Source organism: Halichoeres trimaculatus, unplaced genomic scaffold (assembly GCF_033239565.1).
Source record: "Halichoeres trimaculatus isolate MK-OKI-2021-1 unplaced genomic scaffold, fHalTri1.1 fHalTri1_scaffold_20, whole genome shotgun sequence".
Classification (NCBI taxonomy): domain Eukaryota; kingdom Metazoa; phylum Chordata; class Actinopteri; order Labriformes; family Labridae; genus Halichoeres; species Halichoeres trimaculatus.
The window spans coordinates 24,713,555-24,730,943 of record NW_027437198.1 but is presented as its reverse complement, the minus strand read 5'-3'; the positions used below and the strand labels follow the sequence as shown (position 1 = coordinate 24,730,943).

At 40.6% G+C, this 17,389-nt stretch overlaps 2 protein-coding genes and 1 non-coding gene across 3 annotated transcripts in view; 2 read left to right on the top strand and 1 right to left on the bottom strand.

Moving 5' to 3' along the window:
- cacnb1 (calcium channel, voltage-dependent, beta 1 subunit) overlaps window positions 1–8,531 on the top strand; it is a 45,125-nt gene extending 36,594 nt beyond the window's left edge. The window contains exons 11-14 of the mRNA XM_074697485.1: window positions 3,469–3,620; window positions 3,744–3,839; window positions 5,198–5,383; window positions 6,512–8,531. Of these exons, the coding sequence (XP_074553586.1) occupies window positions 3,469–3,620; window positions 3,744–3,839; window positions 5,198–5,383; window positions 6,512–7,048 (971 nt within the window). The 3' untranslated portion in view covers window positions 7,049–8,531. The remainder of the gene's footprint in view (window positions 1–3,468; window positions 3,621–3,743; window positions 3,840–5,197; window positions 5,384–6,511) is intronic.
- A 3,530-nt stretch (window positions 8,532–12,061) lies between these two features.
- On the top strand, window positions 12,062–15,200 carry arl5c (ADP-ribosylation factor-like 5C). Its single transcript, XM_074697486.1, has 6 exons — window positions 12,062–12,290; window positions 12,876–12,936; window positions 13,032–13,179; window positions 13,503–13,586; window positions 13,998–14,149; window positions 14,253–15,200. Exons 1-6 carry the CDS (start codon window positions 12,245–12,247, stop codon window positions 14,299–14,301), a joined length of 540 nt encoding a protein of 179 aa, XP_074553587.1. The 5' UTR covers window positions 12,062–12,244; the 3' UTR covers window positions 14,302–15,200.
- Window positions 15,201–15,433: 233 nt separating this feature from the next.
- On the bottom strand, window positions 15,434–15,505 carry trnac-gca (transfer RNA cysteine (anticodon GCA)). The gene has a single exon. It is a non-coding gene; the product is annotated as a tRNA-Cys (tRNA).
- Window positions 15,506–17,389: the final 1,884 nt, after the last annotated feature.

Here is a 17,389-nt window from a genome sequence, read left to right as displayed (position 1 = left end):
TTTTCTTCTTCCCTCCACTCTTTGAGCTCTAATTTGACCCCCTAAATGTGGTCAAAAACTCACCAAAACTGGCGCACACCTCAGAATTGGCTAAAAATTCAATATGATACCAAACCTCCCCCCCTAATATCCCATTATTTGCTCTCTAGCGCCACCTTGCCACACTAAAATGGCTCTAGCAGGCAGTAGGAATGTCATACAGAGATCAAACCAATGTCAAAATGTTCGTCTCTACAAGACGCAAAAATCATACATTGACACCCCTTACCTATCTCAAACAGGAAGCCAGCAATTTGCCTTTCAAAGTAAAATTTCGCCACATTTTTACCCTTTCTTCAAAAATGATCTTCGACGAAACCACAAGTAGTATCGGCTTGAAATTCGCTCTCATAACAGACTAGACCCTGCTTTACAAAATTTCTAATGGAAGTTGTTATTTCAGACCTGGTTTTTCAAATGACAAGCCCCCAAAGTGGGTGAACCCCAAAGAAGCCCTCCAAGCTGCCCCCATTAGAATACATGGGAGCAGAAGAAACAGCTCAAAGCAAGCTGCCACATTTGGGCGTCTACACAAAAAAGTAAAAATTGTACAGCTTCAAAAATGACACGGATGGATTCCTAACAAAATTTCCTACAAAAATATTGTATTTTTACACACATTTGGGCAAAATTGTGTCATCTATGAGGAGTTGTTTCCCAAAATTTTGAAAATTTCACTTTTCACTCTGCTGTAGTTCCGTGATGATGTCAGAAGTTCCGTGCAGCTGGTCATGTGACTCACTGAAGGCGGGAAAATGTTGTTTGGTCAGTTGAATGTGGCTCATATTAAGTCTAAAAAGATAATTTTAACTTAAAATAAGACAAAAACACTTGATAAGATTTCAGTTTTTTGCAGTGGTGCAAAAATAAGACATTCACCAGTAGAGAAGAGCTTAAGGTCGACAGCAGATGAGCTGAGATGATGTTTTTCTGTCATTTTAGTTTAAATTAAGTTTTCATTAGGTTTAAGAAGTGAATCAGTTTTGATTTTGAGGTGCAGAGGTTGTCGTTTTCCCTTTTTTGACCTGCTCTGACTGCCTGACTCTGATCCGTCCTCTTCCTCTCTCTTCATCCTGTCTTTTTCTGCCCTTCGCCCCTCGCCCCACCTTCCCCACCTCCTCCCATCCTCCTCCACCTCCTCCTTTTTGATTCAGACGTACTGGGTACGTATGCTCTCCTCCTCGTGATGAAAACAATGAAACCTCTTTCTCTCCTCTCTCCTTTCCCTCCTCTCATGTTTTTCTCCTCCTCACTTTAATTCATCGTCTGCTCATCCATCGTTTGTCTGCCCGTCTGCTTGGCTGTCAGTTTCTCTGTTCCTCACCCTCGTGTGTGTGTGTGTGTGACAGCCGGTAGTCTCGAACAAAAAGAGAAGAATTACAAAACCAAAGCATAAATAGATCCGTGGGAGGGCAGCGGGGTGGCTGGCTCCTGCTTTTAACTGTGACAGGAACGAGCCGAGAGGCAAGCTGATACTTCCCTCTCTGCTGTCTTCCATTTATGACCTGCGTGTTTATGCTATCCATTTATGTATGTGTTCACCTTTACTCAGGGAAAGCCTCGGCAGACGCCGTGCTTCATCTCCTCCAGCCGTGACAGTAGAGCAAGCAGCTGAATCTAAATTTGCAGAAGTTTTTTGAGGTTAACGGAAGTTTCATCTTCTTCTTCTTCATAAAAGTCCAAGTTCAGGTTTTTTATCTCTTCTCAGAGGCCTTGTATTTCCGCCTCTCCATCCTTCAGCCCTCTGGAGAATGCTGGACTGAATGCAGGCTTCTCTAAAGACGGCCTTGCTCCTGTTATCTCATTCAGGCGCTGAGCTGGCTGAAAGGTTCAACCAGACCAAGAGTTTTCAACCTGCAGCTCTGGAGCCACATGCGGCTTCATATAATATTGAGTAGATAATTTCTTGTTTTTCTTACAAAGAGTATTGATGATTAAAGACATTGACACCAAATAGAATCATGTGTTAACATTTTGCTGAACTAAATATATATGAATCACCTCTGAAAATAGAGCTTTCAATTTTTTAGACATTTTTGCATTTTTTTTAAGTATAGATTTTCTGACATATTTTTAAATTAAGAAAAATTAATTTTAGATTAATTTAGATTAATTTTTGAAAATTTCAAATTTTTTGAATACCTGCAAATTTTTTCAAATTATTTGAATATCTTTTTTTTTTTTTTTTTTAAAGGAAATTTCTTGGCATTTTTACATATATTTTTTTCTATTAAGCAATTATTTTGAATTTTTTTTTCATTTTAAAACAATATATGCAAATTTTTACAAGTTGTTTAAATATCTTTTCTGAATTAATTTTTTGACACTTTACATTTTTTTTAATTCAGCACATTTTTTGAAATCATTTTTTTCTCATTTAAAGAGAATAAATGAAAAATTTCGCAATTTTTTTATTTAAAAAGTTTTGGATTTTATTTTGCCAATTTTTGCACATTTTTTATTTCATCTTTTCTTTTAAAAAAAATTGCAAATTCCTGAAATTGTAACATTTTTGGAAAAATTTTGTTACTTGTTGAAATGTCATAGATTTATGAAATTTGTGGTATTGCTAAATTTTCAGTCTTCTCTGAAAAATTTCCAAATTTATTAAAACAAAAATTTAAGACAATTTTATTTTGAAAAGTTTGGAAATTTATTTATTTTTTAAAATAAATGTTCTTAAAATTCTTTTTAATATTTGGAATCAAAAAAAAAGAACAAGGAGATCATATGTACAATTTTATTAACACAAAAAACTTTTTGTTTAGATAATTATTCTTTAAAGTAAAGTAAAGTTAAAAAAAAAAGTAAAGGCTGCAGACCCCTGGACCAGACATAGACGGACAGACGGAGAACGCACTGGTCTTAATCTCTGTCCTTACACACCAACAGGCTGATAAAATCATAATCTGAATCCTAAATAACCAGCCTTTATTGGCTGCTGTTGAGGAACAATGAAAACAAAACACCCAAGCAGTCCACTGAGTCGAGTCGTTTACCTGATAGAATAATTGCTGCCGTGCCTGCGAGTGCTAACAAGAACTAATGTTCCACTTAATTTGTCTGATGGGGGTGTTTGTTTTTCTTTTTTTCTGTTTTCTTTTCATGGTGAGAAATTGTGCCCTTATCATTAGTAATTACAAGTGCCACAGGCATCTCATTCTTAAGTGCCTCCTTCCTCCGCAGCTTTGAATGAAACAGAAAAGAACAGCAGGAAACTGTAAATGCTGGGAGGTTACGGCAGAATGAGGATGCTGCACCGCTCCATTTAGCCGCGCATAAATGGAACTGAAATGATCTGATTCATGCGCTTAAAACTTTAACATGCATGACGAAGCAATAACAGATCAGTTTCGTGCACACAGAGAGAAACAGTGAAAGAGGGTTCAGGTCTGCAGATGAGTTAAACCATCTTCTTCTCGTCCTCAGCCGAGGTGCAGAGTGAGATCGAGCGTATCTTTGAGCTGGCCCGCACCCTCCAGCTGGTGGCGCTGGATGCAGACACCATAAACCACCCCTCCCAGCTGGCAAAGACCTCCCTGGCTCCGATTATTGTCTATATTAAAATAGCCTCACCTAAGGTAAGGAAACAGCTGAGCTGACATCCACTCAGAGGGTTTGGAGATTTGATGAAGACCCCATAAAACCAAACCTTTGCCAGCTCACTCACAGGAAGGATTGTTTTTGTTGCTGTGTCCCTTCAGGTCCTCCAGAGGCTCATCAAATCCAGAGGGAAGTCCCAGGCCAAACACCTAAACGTGCAGATGGTTGCAGCAGACAAGTTGGCGCAGTGCCCACCGGTGAGTTTCCCGCTGGGAATTTAAAACAAACTGAAGTGATGAGATTTGTTTCTTTAAAAGAGCCTAACTGTCAGACAGAAAAAGGACAGAAGAGCAGAAAAAAGAGAAACAGGAGAGAGATAGAGCACGAGCTAAAGGCTAAAAGGGCTAAACTGTTTGTGCTAATGTTGACTCCAACCCACAGTCAGCAGTTATTCTGCAGTGGTCTGTTCAAACTTGAGAGTCTATCAATAAAATGAAGAGTGAGGTTACGTTAGCTCTGCTTGGTAGATGACTGGCAGGACATAACCAGGATCATGACGTTACCGACACGTCTCAGAGCAACGGGCTGTCAGTAGAGCTACATATGGACGGCTACTCAACGAACTGACAGTTAGCTTATTGTCACATTAGCCTACTGATATGTCGCAGCACTGGGCTGCCGATAGCACTACATAAAGCCGGCTACTGATATATGGTACAAACACTGCAAAAAAACAGATCTTTTCAAGTGTTTTTGTCTTTTCTGTAAAAAATATCTTCTACTTGATATGAGCCAAATTCAGTTGGTCAGTCCAGAAAAATGTCTTGTTTCAAGTTATTTAAAGGCTAAAATGAGGTCTGAATTGTTTGTAACAAGTTAAAAAATCTGCCAAAAGAACAAGAAAAAGTTGTTCAAAAATTTGCTTGAAACTACAATAACGTCCTCAAACAAGTAACTTTTCTCTTGTTTCACTGGCAGATTGTTTTTTTTTTTACTTTTTCCAAGCAATTCAGACCTCATTTTTGTCTTTTAATAACTTGAAACAAGACACTTTTCTGGACTAGTCAGACAAATGTGGCCCATGTTAAGTCTAAAAAGACATTTCCTACTGAAAAAAAGACAAAATACTTGATAAGATTTTAGTTTTTTGCAGTGAAGTTACAATGTTAGCTTCTTGTTAGGTTTTAAACAACAGTGCTACGTAACTGTTAATTACACTATAGGCACACACTGCCTGGGGGGGGGTTTCCTGACTTGGCAGTTCAGAGGATATTGAGATCGCGAGCTCACCCAATCAAAGGCACAGCTCAGTTCACATGACTTAGGAGTGCCCTATAGCTGTACTCGAAGCTCTTGTCGCTTCCACTGGCTGTGAAAGCCGATCTGCTTCAAAAGTCTGTTTCAAAAATGGGGACGCTATGTCCATTAATTACCAACCTACGCGCACTGTATCTGGTAAAAAGTTGACTTGAACAAAGAAAATATGTTCCAAAACAAACACACACCTGATTAAAAGTCACATCTTTCCAGGCCAGAAGGTGGCGCTGCAGTCACATTAAAACAGATCCTCCTCAGAGCATCTTTAAACCAGAAACCTGATCTTCTGTCCATGCAGGAGCTGTTTGACATCATCCTGGACGAGAACCAGCTGGAGGACGCCTGCGAGCACCTGGCCGACTACCTGGAGGCGTACTGGAAGGCCACGCACCCCCCGAGCAGCAACCCACCCAACCCTCTGCTCAACCGCACCATGGCCACGGCCGCGCTGGCCGCCTCCCCCGAGCCCGTCTCCAACCTGCAGGTACAGGTGCTCACCTCCCTGCGCAGGAACATGGATCTGTGGCCTGACATGGACGGTGCTGTAGCTAACGAAGGGAAAGTGGAAGAACACACTCTCTGAAGCCCGACAGAGAGCAGGGGTGGACTCCGGCAACTCAACCTCGACCTCACATGAGAACAGATCAAAACACACACACCCGTTCAGGAGTTTACACACAGATCAACACGTTTAAATCACGGATCACAGGCGCAGTCACGTCACACCTCTGTTTACTCCTCTGCACCGAGGGAGCAGCTCGACTCTGGATTTAAGGAGCCCCGTCAGGCCCCCCTGTGCCCTCTCCCTCGCTGTAATCAAGAGTAAAATGATCTCTGCTGCCCCCCCACTCTCCCTCTTTAGCTCTCTGGCCTCTTTCCTCCTGCACTCTTCTTCTCCGGGAGGCTGAATCCAGTTTGCCGTTCTCCTCCGTGTTGCCATGGCACCGCCCCTGAAAACAGCAAGTCATGTCCACCTCTTCAGACGCTCAGTTTGGTGGAGGCTGCTGCTGCTAACACTCTGTCTGATTTAATCTTTACAATCATTTCTAACCACTAATCTGCTGAGTATCTTACACTAACCTGCTTCAGATAAATCCTGCGGTCAGATATTTTTACCTCTGAGTGTGAAGCTGCAGAAATGAGCCAAACGGCAGGAAAACAAACATGCATCATAACAAAATACGAGCTTTTTGTCTTTGAATGCGTTTGAATTCCTCCTTTATGACTGCACGGACATCCTGTTCAGCAGAGTTTAATTATGTAATCACTCAGTTGTGATATTTCTGCTGTTTTTCTGGCGTGTGGTCAGTCTGCCAGAAGGGGGCACTGTTGCAATGCTAGACGCTCAACCTGCTTCTTGAACAGCTGCCTGGTGTTTTTGTGTTTGCAGGAAAGTCCCAGGATTTCAGGATGATGTTTGTTTGACTGATTCTGATTTAGTGTGTGTGTGTGTGTGTGTGTGTGTGTGTGCATGTTGCAAAGAGGAGTGTGTGTTTATAACAAACTAATGCTTTAAAAAACGACTCTTGCCGACTAACCCCGACTGCTCTGACTCTTTGTTTTGCTCTGCTTCTCTGTGTGTCTGCATGGTTGCTGTGCTGCATGGCTGCAGGGGCCGTACCTGGTGCACGGAGAGCAGAAGCACGAGGGGCCCCTGACCGAGAGCGGAGGGAGCGACACCCTGCACGATTACAAGACAGACACAGGAGGAAAACCTCAGCAGCAGCAGCAGCAAACGTACATGCGCTCCTCTCGTGGTCAGCTGCGAGCCGGAAGCGGGCGCGGCTTGTCCCGGCAGGACACCTTCGACTCCGAGACCCAGGGCAGCCGGGATTCAGCTTACACCGAGGCCGGCGACTCCTGCATGGACATTGAGACCGACCCTTACGAAGAACCCGAGCCGTACAGAGGCGGCGGGGGCAGCCGGCTCCATCTGGCGCAGCATCACGGCAGACAGGCCTCCTGGGAAGACGAGGGCGCCGAGCCAGACCAGGAAAACCTGAACCACCCACCCATGCCGAGCCACACGCAGTCACACGGACGCGCCAAGCTGAGGGAGCGGTACTGCCAGGACCCTGTGGACACAGGGGCCAACATGAGCCGCAACAAGAACCAGGACGACTGGGGGAGGGATGTCTACATCCGCTGAGCGCGCCGCAGGAAGCAGGAAGCTGACAGACGGACTGAGGAGGGAGGAGAGGAGGAGAGGAGACTGTGTGGTTTGGGGCGGTGCCAGTTAGGCTAAAAAATTACTCTGTTTACATCCCTCGACAATGTAAAGAAACATGGACTGCCAGATGCCATCCTCATCATCTTCTTCTTGCAATTTAATTTATTTCTGTTTAGAAATCTACTATTGATCTGTTTTTGTTCTTTCTGTTGATACTGCATGAATTTCACGGATTTCTAAACTGACAGCACGAGGACAGTAACCGTTACGATCGTGATGCTATGATTGTGATCCCTATGACTCAACCTCCTGTTTAGTTGTAGAGCGTGAAGGCCGGTAGAGCTGTTGTAGTCCGTCACGTCTGTCCTCTGCCGTCACAAACAGGGTCTAACGTCGCCGTCGAGTCCAGAGTCAGGGTTTCTCTTTACCTTTATCTCACTCAGTGCTGATGGGTATCTCTGAAGTCGAGAGCTTCTCGCCTCCACTTTCCTCGTCACCCAGACCTTAAAGAGCAGGTGGAGGAGTCGCCATATTTAACATTTCGTAATGTTGCTCCACACGTCGGCTTAAAAGAGTTCACTCCAAAGATGTTTACTTCTTCTTCTTCCCCGACACGGATCTGCCCGTCCGACCCAGCACCTCTGTGTCCCGTGTCCCTCTTCCGAGAGCGCCTGCAGTGTTCACCCGTTCTCTGGTTTTGTAAACAAAGTGTCCTGCCTTAGTCACTCCCACTTTAAAGAAAAAAACAAACATCCTTATATCGAGAAAACTCCAATCACAAGTGCCGGAATGTCTCGCCAAGCCATGTCCACCACTGCCCCGGTGGGATGTCTTAACTTTTCATACCATATCTGTGCGTCCGTGTCCCGAAGGCTACTCTGCGCTGTAGCACACGCCGTCGCTCCTACACTTTGTTTTCTTTGCTTCATCGTCTGTTCTTCAGGGTTCTATGAAAAGTACTCGTGCCTGTGTGTGTGTGTGTGTGAGTGTGTGTGCGTGAGTGTGTGTGGTTAATCACCCCCCAACTTCCACCCAAACAGCTCGTCTGAAACGAAACGCCACTCTCTTCTTACTCTTTATTTCTGACTGGTTAGTGTTGTTTTTCTTTTCCTGTGGACATTTGCAATATTTTTTATTTTGTTTGGAAGCTTCAGTTCTTGTGCGGTAGTGAGAGGAGTTTAAAGGGGGGGTAGTGGTGGGGGGGGTTAGGATCAGCTTTGGTCTTTACTCAGTTATCTTTAATGGAGAATTCATGAATGTCTTTGGTGGGCTGCCTCGGCCCGCCCCGTCTTCAGTTGAATAAATAAATATTAAATAATGATCAGTAAATAATGTTATTGTTGCGTTATCACAATTGTTAAAAATATTAAATAACATGTATCATTGGTGCCTGATTGTAGCTACATTTTGCTTTTTCTGCCTTTCATTTTTAATCTGTGGATAAATTCGTATTTTAATTAAAAATTAATTCAGAAATTGTGTGATGGCGTTGTTGAATTGACTCAATTCTCCGACATTAAAGGGGACATATGCTGATCCCTGATTTAATACTTACATATAATATAATAAATTCGAAAACAAGACCTTTCACCCCCTGAATTTTCAAAAAATGAGATATTGTATTTTTTCTGATATCCTCGAACGAGATTTGATGCCTCTGAAAATAGGTCACTGACATTTGGCCGCGAGATTTCGACCTTATTGACGACACGAGGATCCTTTCTTTTTATTGGAGTAATCTGATAAAGCAGCTCCTCCTCTGTGATGTCAGTTAGTCACACAACCGCCACCGAGGGATACACCCACCAAGAGCCGAGTATCCCCCCTGGATGCAGGGACTCTGCTCTGCTGAGCAGCTCGGCTTTACATGGTGAATTAGCAGTTAAAACACTGTAGTTTTAGCAGACGTGGTAATACTTGTGAGACTGTGATATTTGCATGCTTGTTCTGACATGCACTGTGAACCTGGACCACAATAATGCTGCGGTAATAACATAGTGAGGAACTGACGGTGGAGGCGATCTTTAGACGACACTTTCAGCATGATGGATAAAACAGAGAAAAGTGAAGGAGCAGGATGGAGCCCTGTTATAGAAATAGTTTATTGGTGAAGTCTGCCTATATTTCCACGTATAAACTATACATGTTACAGTACCGCTTTGACTCACCACACTGAAGCGTCCTGAGATGATCTGTGTCGAGGTGGATTTTCTTCCTCCTGAGCTGCAGAACCGTCCGGGTCTGACTCGGGGTCCAATACAAAAGGACGTATCCTACACTCTGCCATTTTATTACTGCTATCAATGCCTTACGGTGAAGTTTTGGCAAACAGCAAACTCGCTCGGTCTGCTCCATTCAATGTGGAGATTTTGTAAATACTGCCATGCTGCAAAAACCGCCCCCTGGCTCTACCCCCTCCGCCCCTCTGATAGAACTGACCAATCAGAGCACAAAGGGCTGAAACGTTGCGAGGTTACTGGAGGGCAGAAATGCTTTACAGGCATCCTAGTCTGGCACAGTGAGAAGGAGAAACAAGCATGATATGTTCCCTTTAACTTAAGCTCCAAATGCACCAAACTCTAAATTTTTCTTCTTCTTCACCTCTTATGACACTTTTATCGTCTTAATCAGTTTATTCTGACCCTGATTTTAATCCAGATACAACATGACAAAGTTTTACAGAAGTTTATCTGATACATCATCTCAAACCACGCTGCCTGTTGAACCTGTCCAGGTGAGGCAACAGGTGTTAACCTAAAATCAACTGTTCTCTGTTTGTGCTCACATTTCAAACATACTTCTCTGACGCCATTGTTTTCTCACTTGTGTTCACAGGAAGTTTAAACTCTGAAAAACACTGCTCTCATTCTTTAAACATCTGCTCACACCTGCCAAGTCTTTCAGTTAAAGAGGAAACAATAAAACACAGACTGTATTCAAAGTGTGAATACAGGAAGTGGGTTTATTTCTCACATTCAGCGTCACTGGCGATGGAGGAAACATCTCAAAACGCTGATACGGTTTTTATCTTAAACCTAAACGTGAGCCATGCGTCAGTTTCCTGAACAAGCTTCATTATAGTTTCAGAGGCAGCAACACATAGACTCATATTAAATAACATCACTCATCAATAAAAATTCAGAGGTCCTGAAATCAATTAAAGCTTCTTTTATTTTAATAATATGTAAATACTTTTTTGTCTTTAGCTGAATAAAGTTTCTTGTGATGTAAACATTGAGGGATGGAGGAGGAAAGATATGAGACCTGCGTGTCAGAATGTCAGATATTTACAAAATGTTTTAATTTAATGAGGTAATAATGTTTACTTTGGGAGTTTGTGTAAGATTATTAATTGGTTTTCATTTCTACACATCAAATTATCCCCAATTACACAGCATTTGGTAAAGTTAACCAACTGATTTTTACACTCTCACTGTAAATAAGTTTTTAACTGAACAGATTTGAGGATATTTTTCTCTTCAAGCTTGGTTCCTGTGAAAAAAAAAACCCTAAAGAGAAGCTGTTAAGTTTTAATGTTTCCTTCAGGCTCATCTTTATTATTTTCGTTTCTTGTAACTGTGTGGGTTAATACCAAAAAAATCCCTGGACATTCCGGGGATTCCTTCTTTGCCTCAGTTTTGCTTTCTGTCTGTCACGATGACCTCCCTGTGAGAGAAAGCAGGAAGGAGCTCGATTTTGTTTCCGTTCTCCTTTTACGGTCAGGACATGTGTGTGTCATTAGTTGCGTCATCAGCTCGCTCTTGTTGTCAGTATGACAGAAGTAACGTCTGTTTGGAATGTGGCGTTCAAGGGCTCCTGACTGGACTCGGACGTATGAGATGCGAGGGTTTGGCTCTGACTCATTCAGGTATGGACTTTCAATTATTGTCAAAATAAAACGGAAACATATTCAAGCAACTAAACCTCAAAACTTGACATTTTTTTAAACAATAGGATCATAAGCAAAAACTGTCTAAAAATAAATTATCAATTTTATTATTATTATTATTATTATTATTATTATTATTATTATTATTATTATTATTATTATTATTATTATCATTATTATCATTATTATTAATTTTATCTTTATTATAAAATTGATTTGTATTAAAAAGTGCCTTTAAGGTCACTTTACACACAGATATGAATTATTACAAGAGAATAATCCACACTTATAAAATGAATACAAAATATAGAAGGGAACACACTACTACAGACACTACTACACAAGAATGAATAGAACGGTATTAGGCATGTTATGAACTCAAACTCACCTTTAATGATAGCACACATTATACCTCGTACACTTAAACATGCAGCCCTATAGTGCCAAACAAGGAATAGACAATAGATATCAGAAATATGTGAGGAAAAAGGCCTACAAAAATGCAGAAAAATGAATAAATAGTTAAAATAAAATCAGTAAAATAAAATATAAATATAATACGAAATTAGTAAAAAATAATTCAAATTAATTCAAGCAAGTTTTAAAAATGTGAAATTATTTTAAATGAACTAAAAATGATTTAAAAACAATATAATAATTATTACTAATTTAATGAAGTGACTAAAATAGAAATAATGTTACAAATTTGGTATAGTGATAATAATGTTATCCAGAGCTGAAACTTAAAAAAAAAATAAATGAATAAACAATTTTTAAAAAAAAAAAGTCAAAAAAAATGAAATCCTTAAAACACTGTAAGGGTGCATTAAGTGTTTTATAATAAATTTGCAGCACTGCAAAAAACAGGACTTTTTTCGTATTAAAAATAATATTTTCCATAAATAACTAACCGTCTTCTGTCGTGACATTCACAAAATCTTCTTTTCCACTCGGTACAGATTGATCTTAGTACACCCCACACACCAAATGAGCCATAATGACTCTGAAGAGATCACTACCGTGCGTGAATCAGAGATCTCCCTCCGCACGTGAACGCACCACTACTATTCCTTTGTCCGTCACCCAGCCCACGGAAAATACCACAGACTTTCCTTCAAGGAGGCTCCGCCCACTTTCGGTACCGCAGGGTAATATCAGATTAAGAAACAGAGCGAGTGTGACAGTCAGGTGTTCACACACACTCGAGTTTGGATTTCTATCGCCGCTCTCCGTCTCTCTCAGCTCACACACACACAAACACACACACACACACACACCTGTTGAACATGGGGTTCCTGCTGACTAAGATGATGGCTGTGTTCGGGGACAGAGGTAAGATTCCTCTTTATCAAGTTTTTAAAACCGGAAATTACAGCACTTAAGCTAACTACCTTCATGTATGCTAACATTTGCCCTTTGATAATTAAAAGTTTGACAAGTTTTGTCACTTTTACTGTTTAGTTTCGCATATAAGTGTAATATTATTCTTACAAGTCTCTTTAAAACACTACTTTTTAATTAATAGTGCCTTTCCAAATTTACTATTTGAGTATTATTTGATAAAAAACAGTGTTTATTGTCTAGGAAACATGTTACCTTGTCCAATGAGATGCTTCCTTTGCGATCCACAACAAGCACCATGTAATAAAAGATAAAAAATGATAAATAAAGGCAGAAACATAACACATAAACAGTTGTTATTGTTGTCATGTATGGATTTAGCTTGAAACTGACTGTTTTTCCTGCTCAGTCTGAGGTCAGTCCTCTTTATCTTATCTCAGTGTTCATTTGCTCTGCAGTCAAACAGAATTATGCAACTTCCAGATTAAATTCTGTTTGTTTGGAAAAACCAGCACATGTGGGGTTTTTTTCTTCCTGGGGTCACATGTAAAACTAGATTTTTCTTCTTTCCTGCAGAGCACAAAGTCGTCATTGTGGGGTTGGACAACGCTGGAAAGACGACTATCCTGTATCAATTGTGAGTGAGGACGAAATTATGTCTCATAACTCATTTTTTAAATCTCTGTTGTGGATTAAGTCTGAATAACTGTTTTCTTTTTCATCCATCAACAGTCTGACCAAAGAGGCCGTCCACACAACACCCACCATCGGCAGCAACGTGGAGGAGATCATCGTCCGTAACACGCACTTCTTAGTTTGGGATATCGGAGGGCAGGAGAGCCTCAGAGCCAGCTGGTACTCCTATTACTGCAACACAGAGGTACGGGATTTATGATCAGCTAAATAAGTCAGAAATTGAAACAGTTGTTGAAGTCGTTGGAGCGTTTAATATCCAGAAGCAAAACAGAAACAAAAAGCACTTTATCACTTTATACGCCATTGCACATTAACCCATATCAGCCTCTTCTCTTGCACCCTGCTCCCTGCACTCATTAAGTTTCCTATCACTGTTACATAAGTGTTTAACATAGGTCTGTACAACACATCTTGAATCCTCTTTAATCATTAAATCTGTCCCTATTCCAAAGGTCGTCAGATATGTTCAGATTTTCTAACAATCTCTGTTTGTTGTGCTTTTTTCAGATTGTTATTCTGGTTGTGGACAGCACAGACCGTGAACGCCTCACGACCACCAAAGAGGAGCTGCACAGGATGCTTTCACATGAGGTATGAAGTCGTACTTTGTTTCTCCTGATATGATTTACTCCTTACGTAAGATCAATTTACAGCAGAGTTCATTAAAGAGGTAACACCATGGGTGTGAAACAGTACGCACTCACTCCTTTACGTAGAAACCTTTTGTGAGTGAGTGAATCTATCTAAGCCGTCTATTAATATTCTTGTTTGTGAGGAACACTCCCACATTCGCAGTCACGCCGTATCATAACCCATGACACAGTGTGATGAGGAAGTTTCAGTCCAGACTGTGTGAGTCAGCGTGTTGACATGTGTCTAAATATTCTGCTGAGGTCGTTGTTTTCTGTTCCTTAAGGTGAAGTGGGGACAGTTTCTGGAGTTTCCGTGACATATCAGCTTTAATCTGTCACTAAACTTCTCTTCTTTTTTTTTTCAACGCAGGACTTGGAGAAAGCATCAGTTCTCGTTTTGGCCAACAAACAAGACATGAAGGGCTCGATGACGCCTGCAGAGATCTCCCAGTTCCTCACACTCGACACCATCACAACACACTCCTGGCATGTTCAAGCCTGCTGCGCCCTCACAGGAGAGGGGTGAGTCTTAACACACCCCACACTTTCACTGAATGAGTCAGACCATCAATCAACCAGCTAACAACGAGCAGCATTAACCCTTTTTTCTCTCTTTCTTCTCCAGTCTACCTGCCAGTCTGGACTGGATGAAGTCCCAGGTTGTTGCACACTAGACCCACACGGCAGTGGACTGAACTTCCTCAAACTGAGCCAACCTTGAAGGCCTGTTAAAGGCCACAGAGTCTGGATTATTTTCAGTGTTTCTGGGCAAACTTGAGGGTCTGTGACACAGCCGGCCTCGCCACAACCACAGTCCTTCCTAATAAGAGATGTGAGAGACTTCAGGAGCTTCACAGAGAGACATGAGTGATCCTCAGGCTGCTCAGCTGGCATCGACTCATGAGGACGTGCGGAGTTAGAAGGTGTTTCGCTCATATTTAAGTGGCCTATCTGTCTCGTGTTTCAAAGATCAAATCTTACCTGGTTTAAATGCACATGACCACGATATTTGGGTATAAGCTCTTTGATGAGCAGAAACCTGGACTGTTATGACCATATATGCAATTCTACAAGCAACCACTTTATTACAGATCAGACTCAAAGCCAAGATACCAGAGTGCCACACTTCCATTATCTGACTTAATCGACTAGTTAAGTATTAACCTAAGTGTAATTAACTTTTATCTCTCTGGCTACAACCTAATTCAGTACCTCAGAGGTTAAAAAATGACTTTTTAATCACAGAGTTGGTTATGTAAATGCCAAGCATTAAGTAGCTCCTGTGGCCTGTCTTACCCAGAAACCCTGCAGCGGTGCACAAGTCCACTCCAGAATTATGTAATCGTATTTCATGCCAATGAACAACAGGAACTTGTTGTAACCTTAAGATGTTTATAATTTATTTAGAACAAAAGATGTTCTTTAACTTTCTACTGTATATTAAATTATGGCACTTCTCCTGGATGGGGAAACGTGCTAGCTGCTAAGGACTTTGAGTCTTGTTTAAAGTATACATAATGTAATGTTATATATATGTAATTTTTTAAGAATAAATATCATTGTTGATAATGTGCATTTTTTATTCATTTTTTTTTTGTTTACATTATATACAGATACTCTGTTATGAATTATAACACATCTGTAGTAGCCCTTACATACACTGTAAATGAATTGAAAGCTATACAAGTATCTATTATCCAGTTAAACTAACTATATTATTAAAATTTACAGCAATTTTCACGCACATCACTTTAAGAGTAAAGTAATAAAATCAAATGAATGAGAAAAATAAAAAACTGAAAAGGAAGGGGGCATCCGGATTTGAACCGGAGACCTCTTGATCTGCAGTCAAATGCTCTACCACTGAGCTATACCCCCTCGCGCTTCCCGTCAGTTTTTAAATAAGTATATATCTTAAAATATAATTCCGCGTATTTGCATTACATTAATTTTTTTTTTTTACTTTTTAGACAGTTAATAATAGATTTTCTCGACAGTAGTGGTCGTTTTTTTCTTTGTTTTGTTTTTAGACACAATACTTCTTCGTTTCGTCCGCCAGGGGGTGAAATGTGCTCACATTTACGACTGGCCTACCGAGCTGTTGCTTCAAAATAAAACCTTAACTCGTTGTTTGAACTGTTTCAGCATGAAAAAACGACGAGGTTTTACTGATTTAGCGCCATTTTGGACTTTCTATACAGCCCACTCACTGTTTACCGTAAAGAGGAAAGAACTGTTGGAGTGACGACAGTTGAGGAAAACAAAAACAACACGAGAAGGTCGCCTACCTGAGAAAGTAGCTTTAGATGAAGTGGACGGCCTCTTTTTTTACACCATGGGTCCAACTACAGCGAGCTACCACACAGTCACTGTCTGAACCCACCTGAACAGGTAAGTTGTTGGTCTCCATTTCTGTGTAAAGGCAGAAATTATGCCTTACTTACAGCAATGATGGATAAGAAAAGACTACATCAAATATTGTCTCCAGTTTTGAGGAACTTGGAGAATCATGTTATCCACCTTTGTCCTCTAACAAACTGTACAATGACATCTCCAATATTCAGGCTATGCTAATATCCATAAGAACAGCACTCCCTCTAGTGGCTGAACTTTTAAATGCACACCCAGATAAATAATCCAAGAAAGTGTTTATTTGCAGTTTGTGTGTTGGTGGGAAACTTCTTTAAATTTAACCACAGCCTTATGAACTGCTAATAGCATAGAAATTAAAATAAGAGGCTCGATAAACACAGTAAAACAGCATGACATGATGGGCCAGCTGCTCACAGGCCGGTTTATCAGGTTAACAAGTTCCAGCTGAGGGGATGTAACACTAATGCCTGCCCTTTCCTGACTTTTCGAGCATTTAAATCATTGCTAACCTCCCAAAAACACAAGATAGGTATCAGTTTCCTTTCTTTGTGCGTAAATTTCTCCCAAAAGTCCCAGGGGCGTTTTATCCTCAAGCTTCACAAAGTAAATTAACTTTGCACAAACATGCTCAATGAATTCCCAAGCACGAGGACACACGTAAATCATTTCAAGATTTTTATTTTGATAAGACAAAATAAAGGATGTGCAGTTGTTAAATAAAAGTAGTTTTGTCATCGCTACAGTTTCTTATAAGCAAGCTTCTGAGCTCTGATTCTGAACTCTGATATGACTCCTTCGTGGAGAAACTTGCTCTGACACAGGATGATTAAACTCTATCAAGTCATTTAGTTTCAATCAGTTATGACCCGTAAAGCATGATCCAATGTGAAGGATCTGCAGTCAGATTTAGATCGGTATCTTTGAGTTGAAGACATTTCCAGTGCAAATTTCCTCTGTGTGTTTTGATTCTTGTCCTTGTTGACCAAGTTTTAACCAAAACATAGGAGAGGATTTTTACTGTGCATAGACAATGTGAACTTAGCATCATTTTATGTGCATGGCAGAGTTGATTCCATTTTAATCTTACAATTTAAATGAATCATTTTTGTTTTATTATGTTGAAATGATGAGTCAGCATTTCATCTTCCTGATCGCCATATAATGAGTCTTACAGGCCACTGAGAGGACAAAAGGGAATAAAGATAGCCACTGAAAAGTGAAACCCTTTGAAACTTTTGTGCAAGGCAAGTGTAGTCATTGAGCCGGAAAAGAAATAACAGTATCATCTATCTTTTGTGTTCACCTGAAGTTTTTAAATAAAGCAGTTTTCAAATAATCTTGTCTTACTTACATATAAAAACTTCCATGTCCTCATCTGTCAAGTCTGGA

What these genes read in the sequence shown, in the direction of transcription:
- arl5c (XM_074697486.1), top strand. Translation starts at nt 12,245, where the DNA reads ATGGGGTTCCTGCTGACTAAGATGATGGCTGTGTTCGGGGACAGAG. An exon ending in GGCTGTGTTCGGGGACAGAG is followed by an intron (nt 12,291 to 12,875) that starts GTAAGATTCCTC and finishes TCTTTCCTGCAG; the next exon opens with AGCACAAAGTCGTCATTGTG. An exon ending in ACAGGATGCTTTCACATGAG is followed by an intron (nt 13,587 to 13,997) that starts GTATGAAGTCGT and finishes TTTTCAACGCAG; the next exon opens with GACTTGGAGAAAGCATCAGT.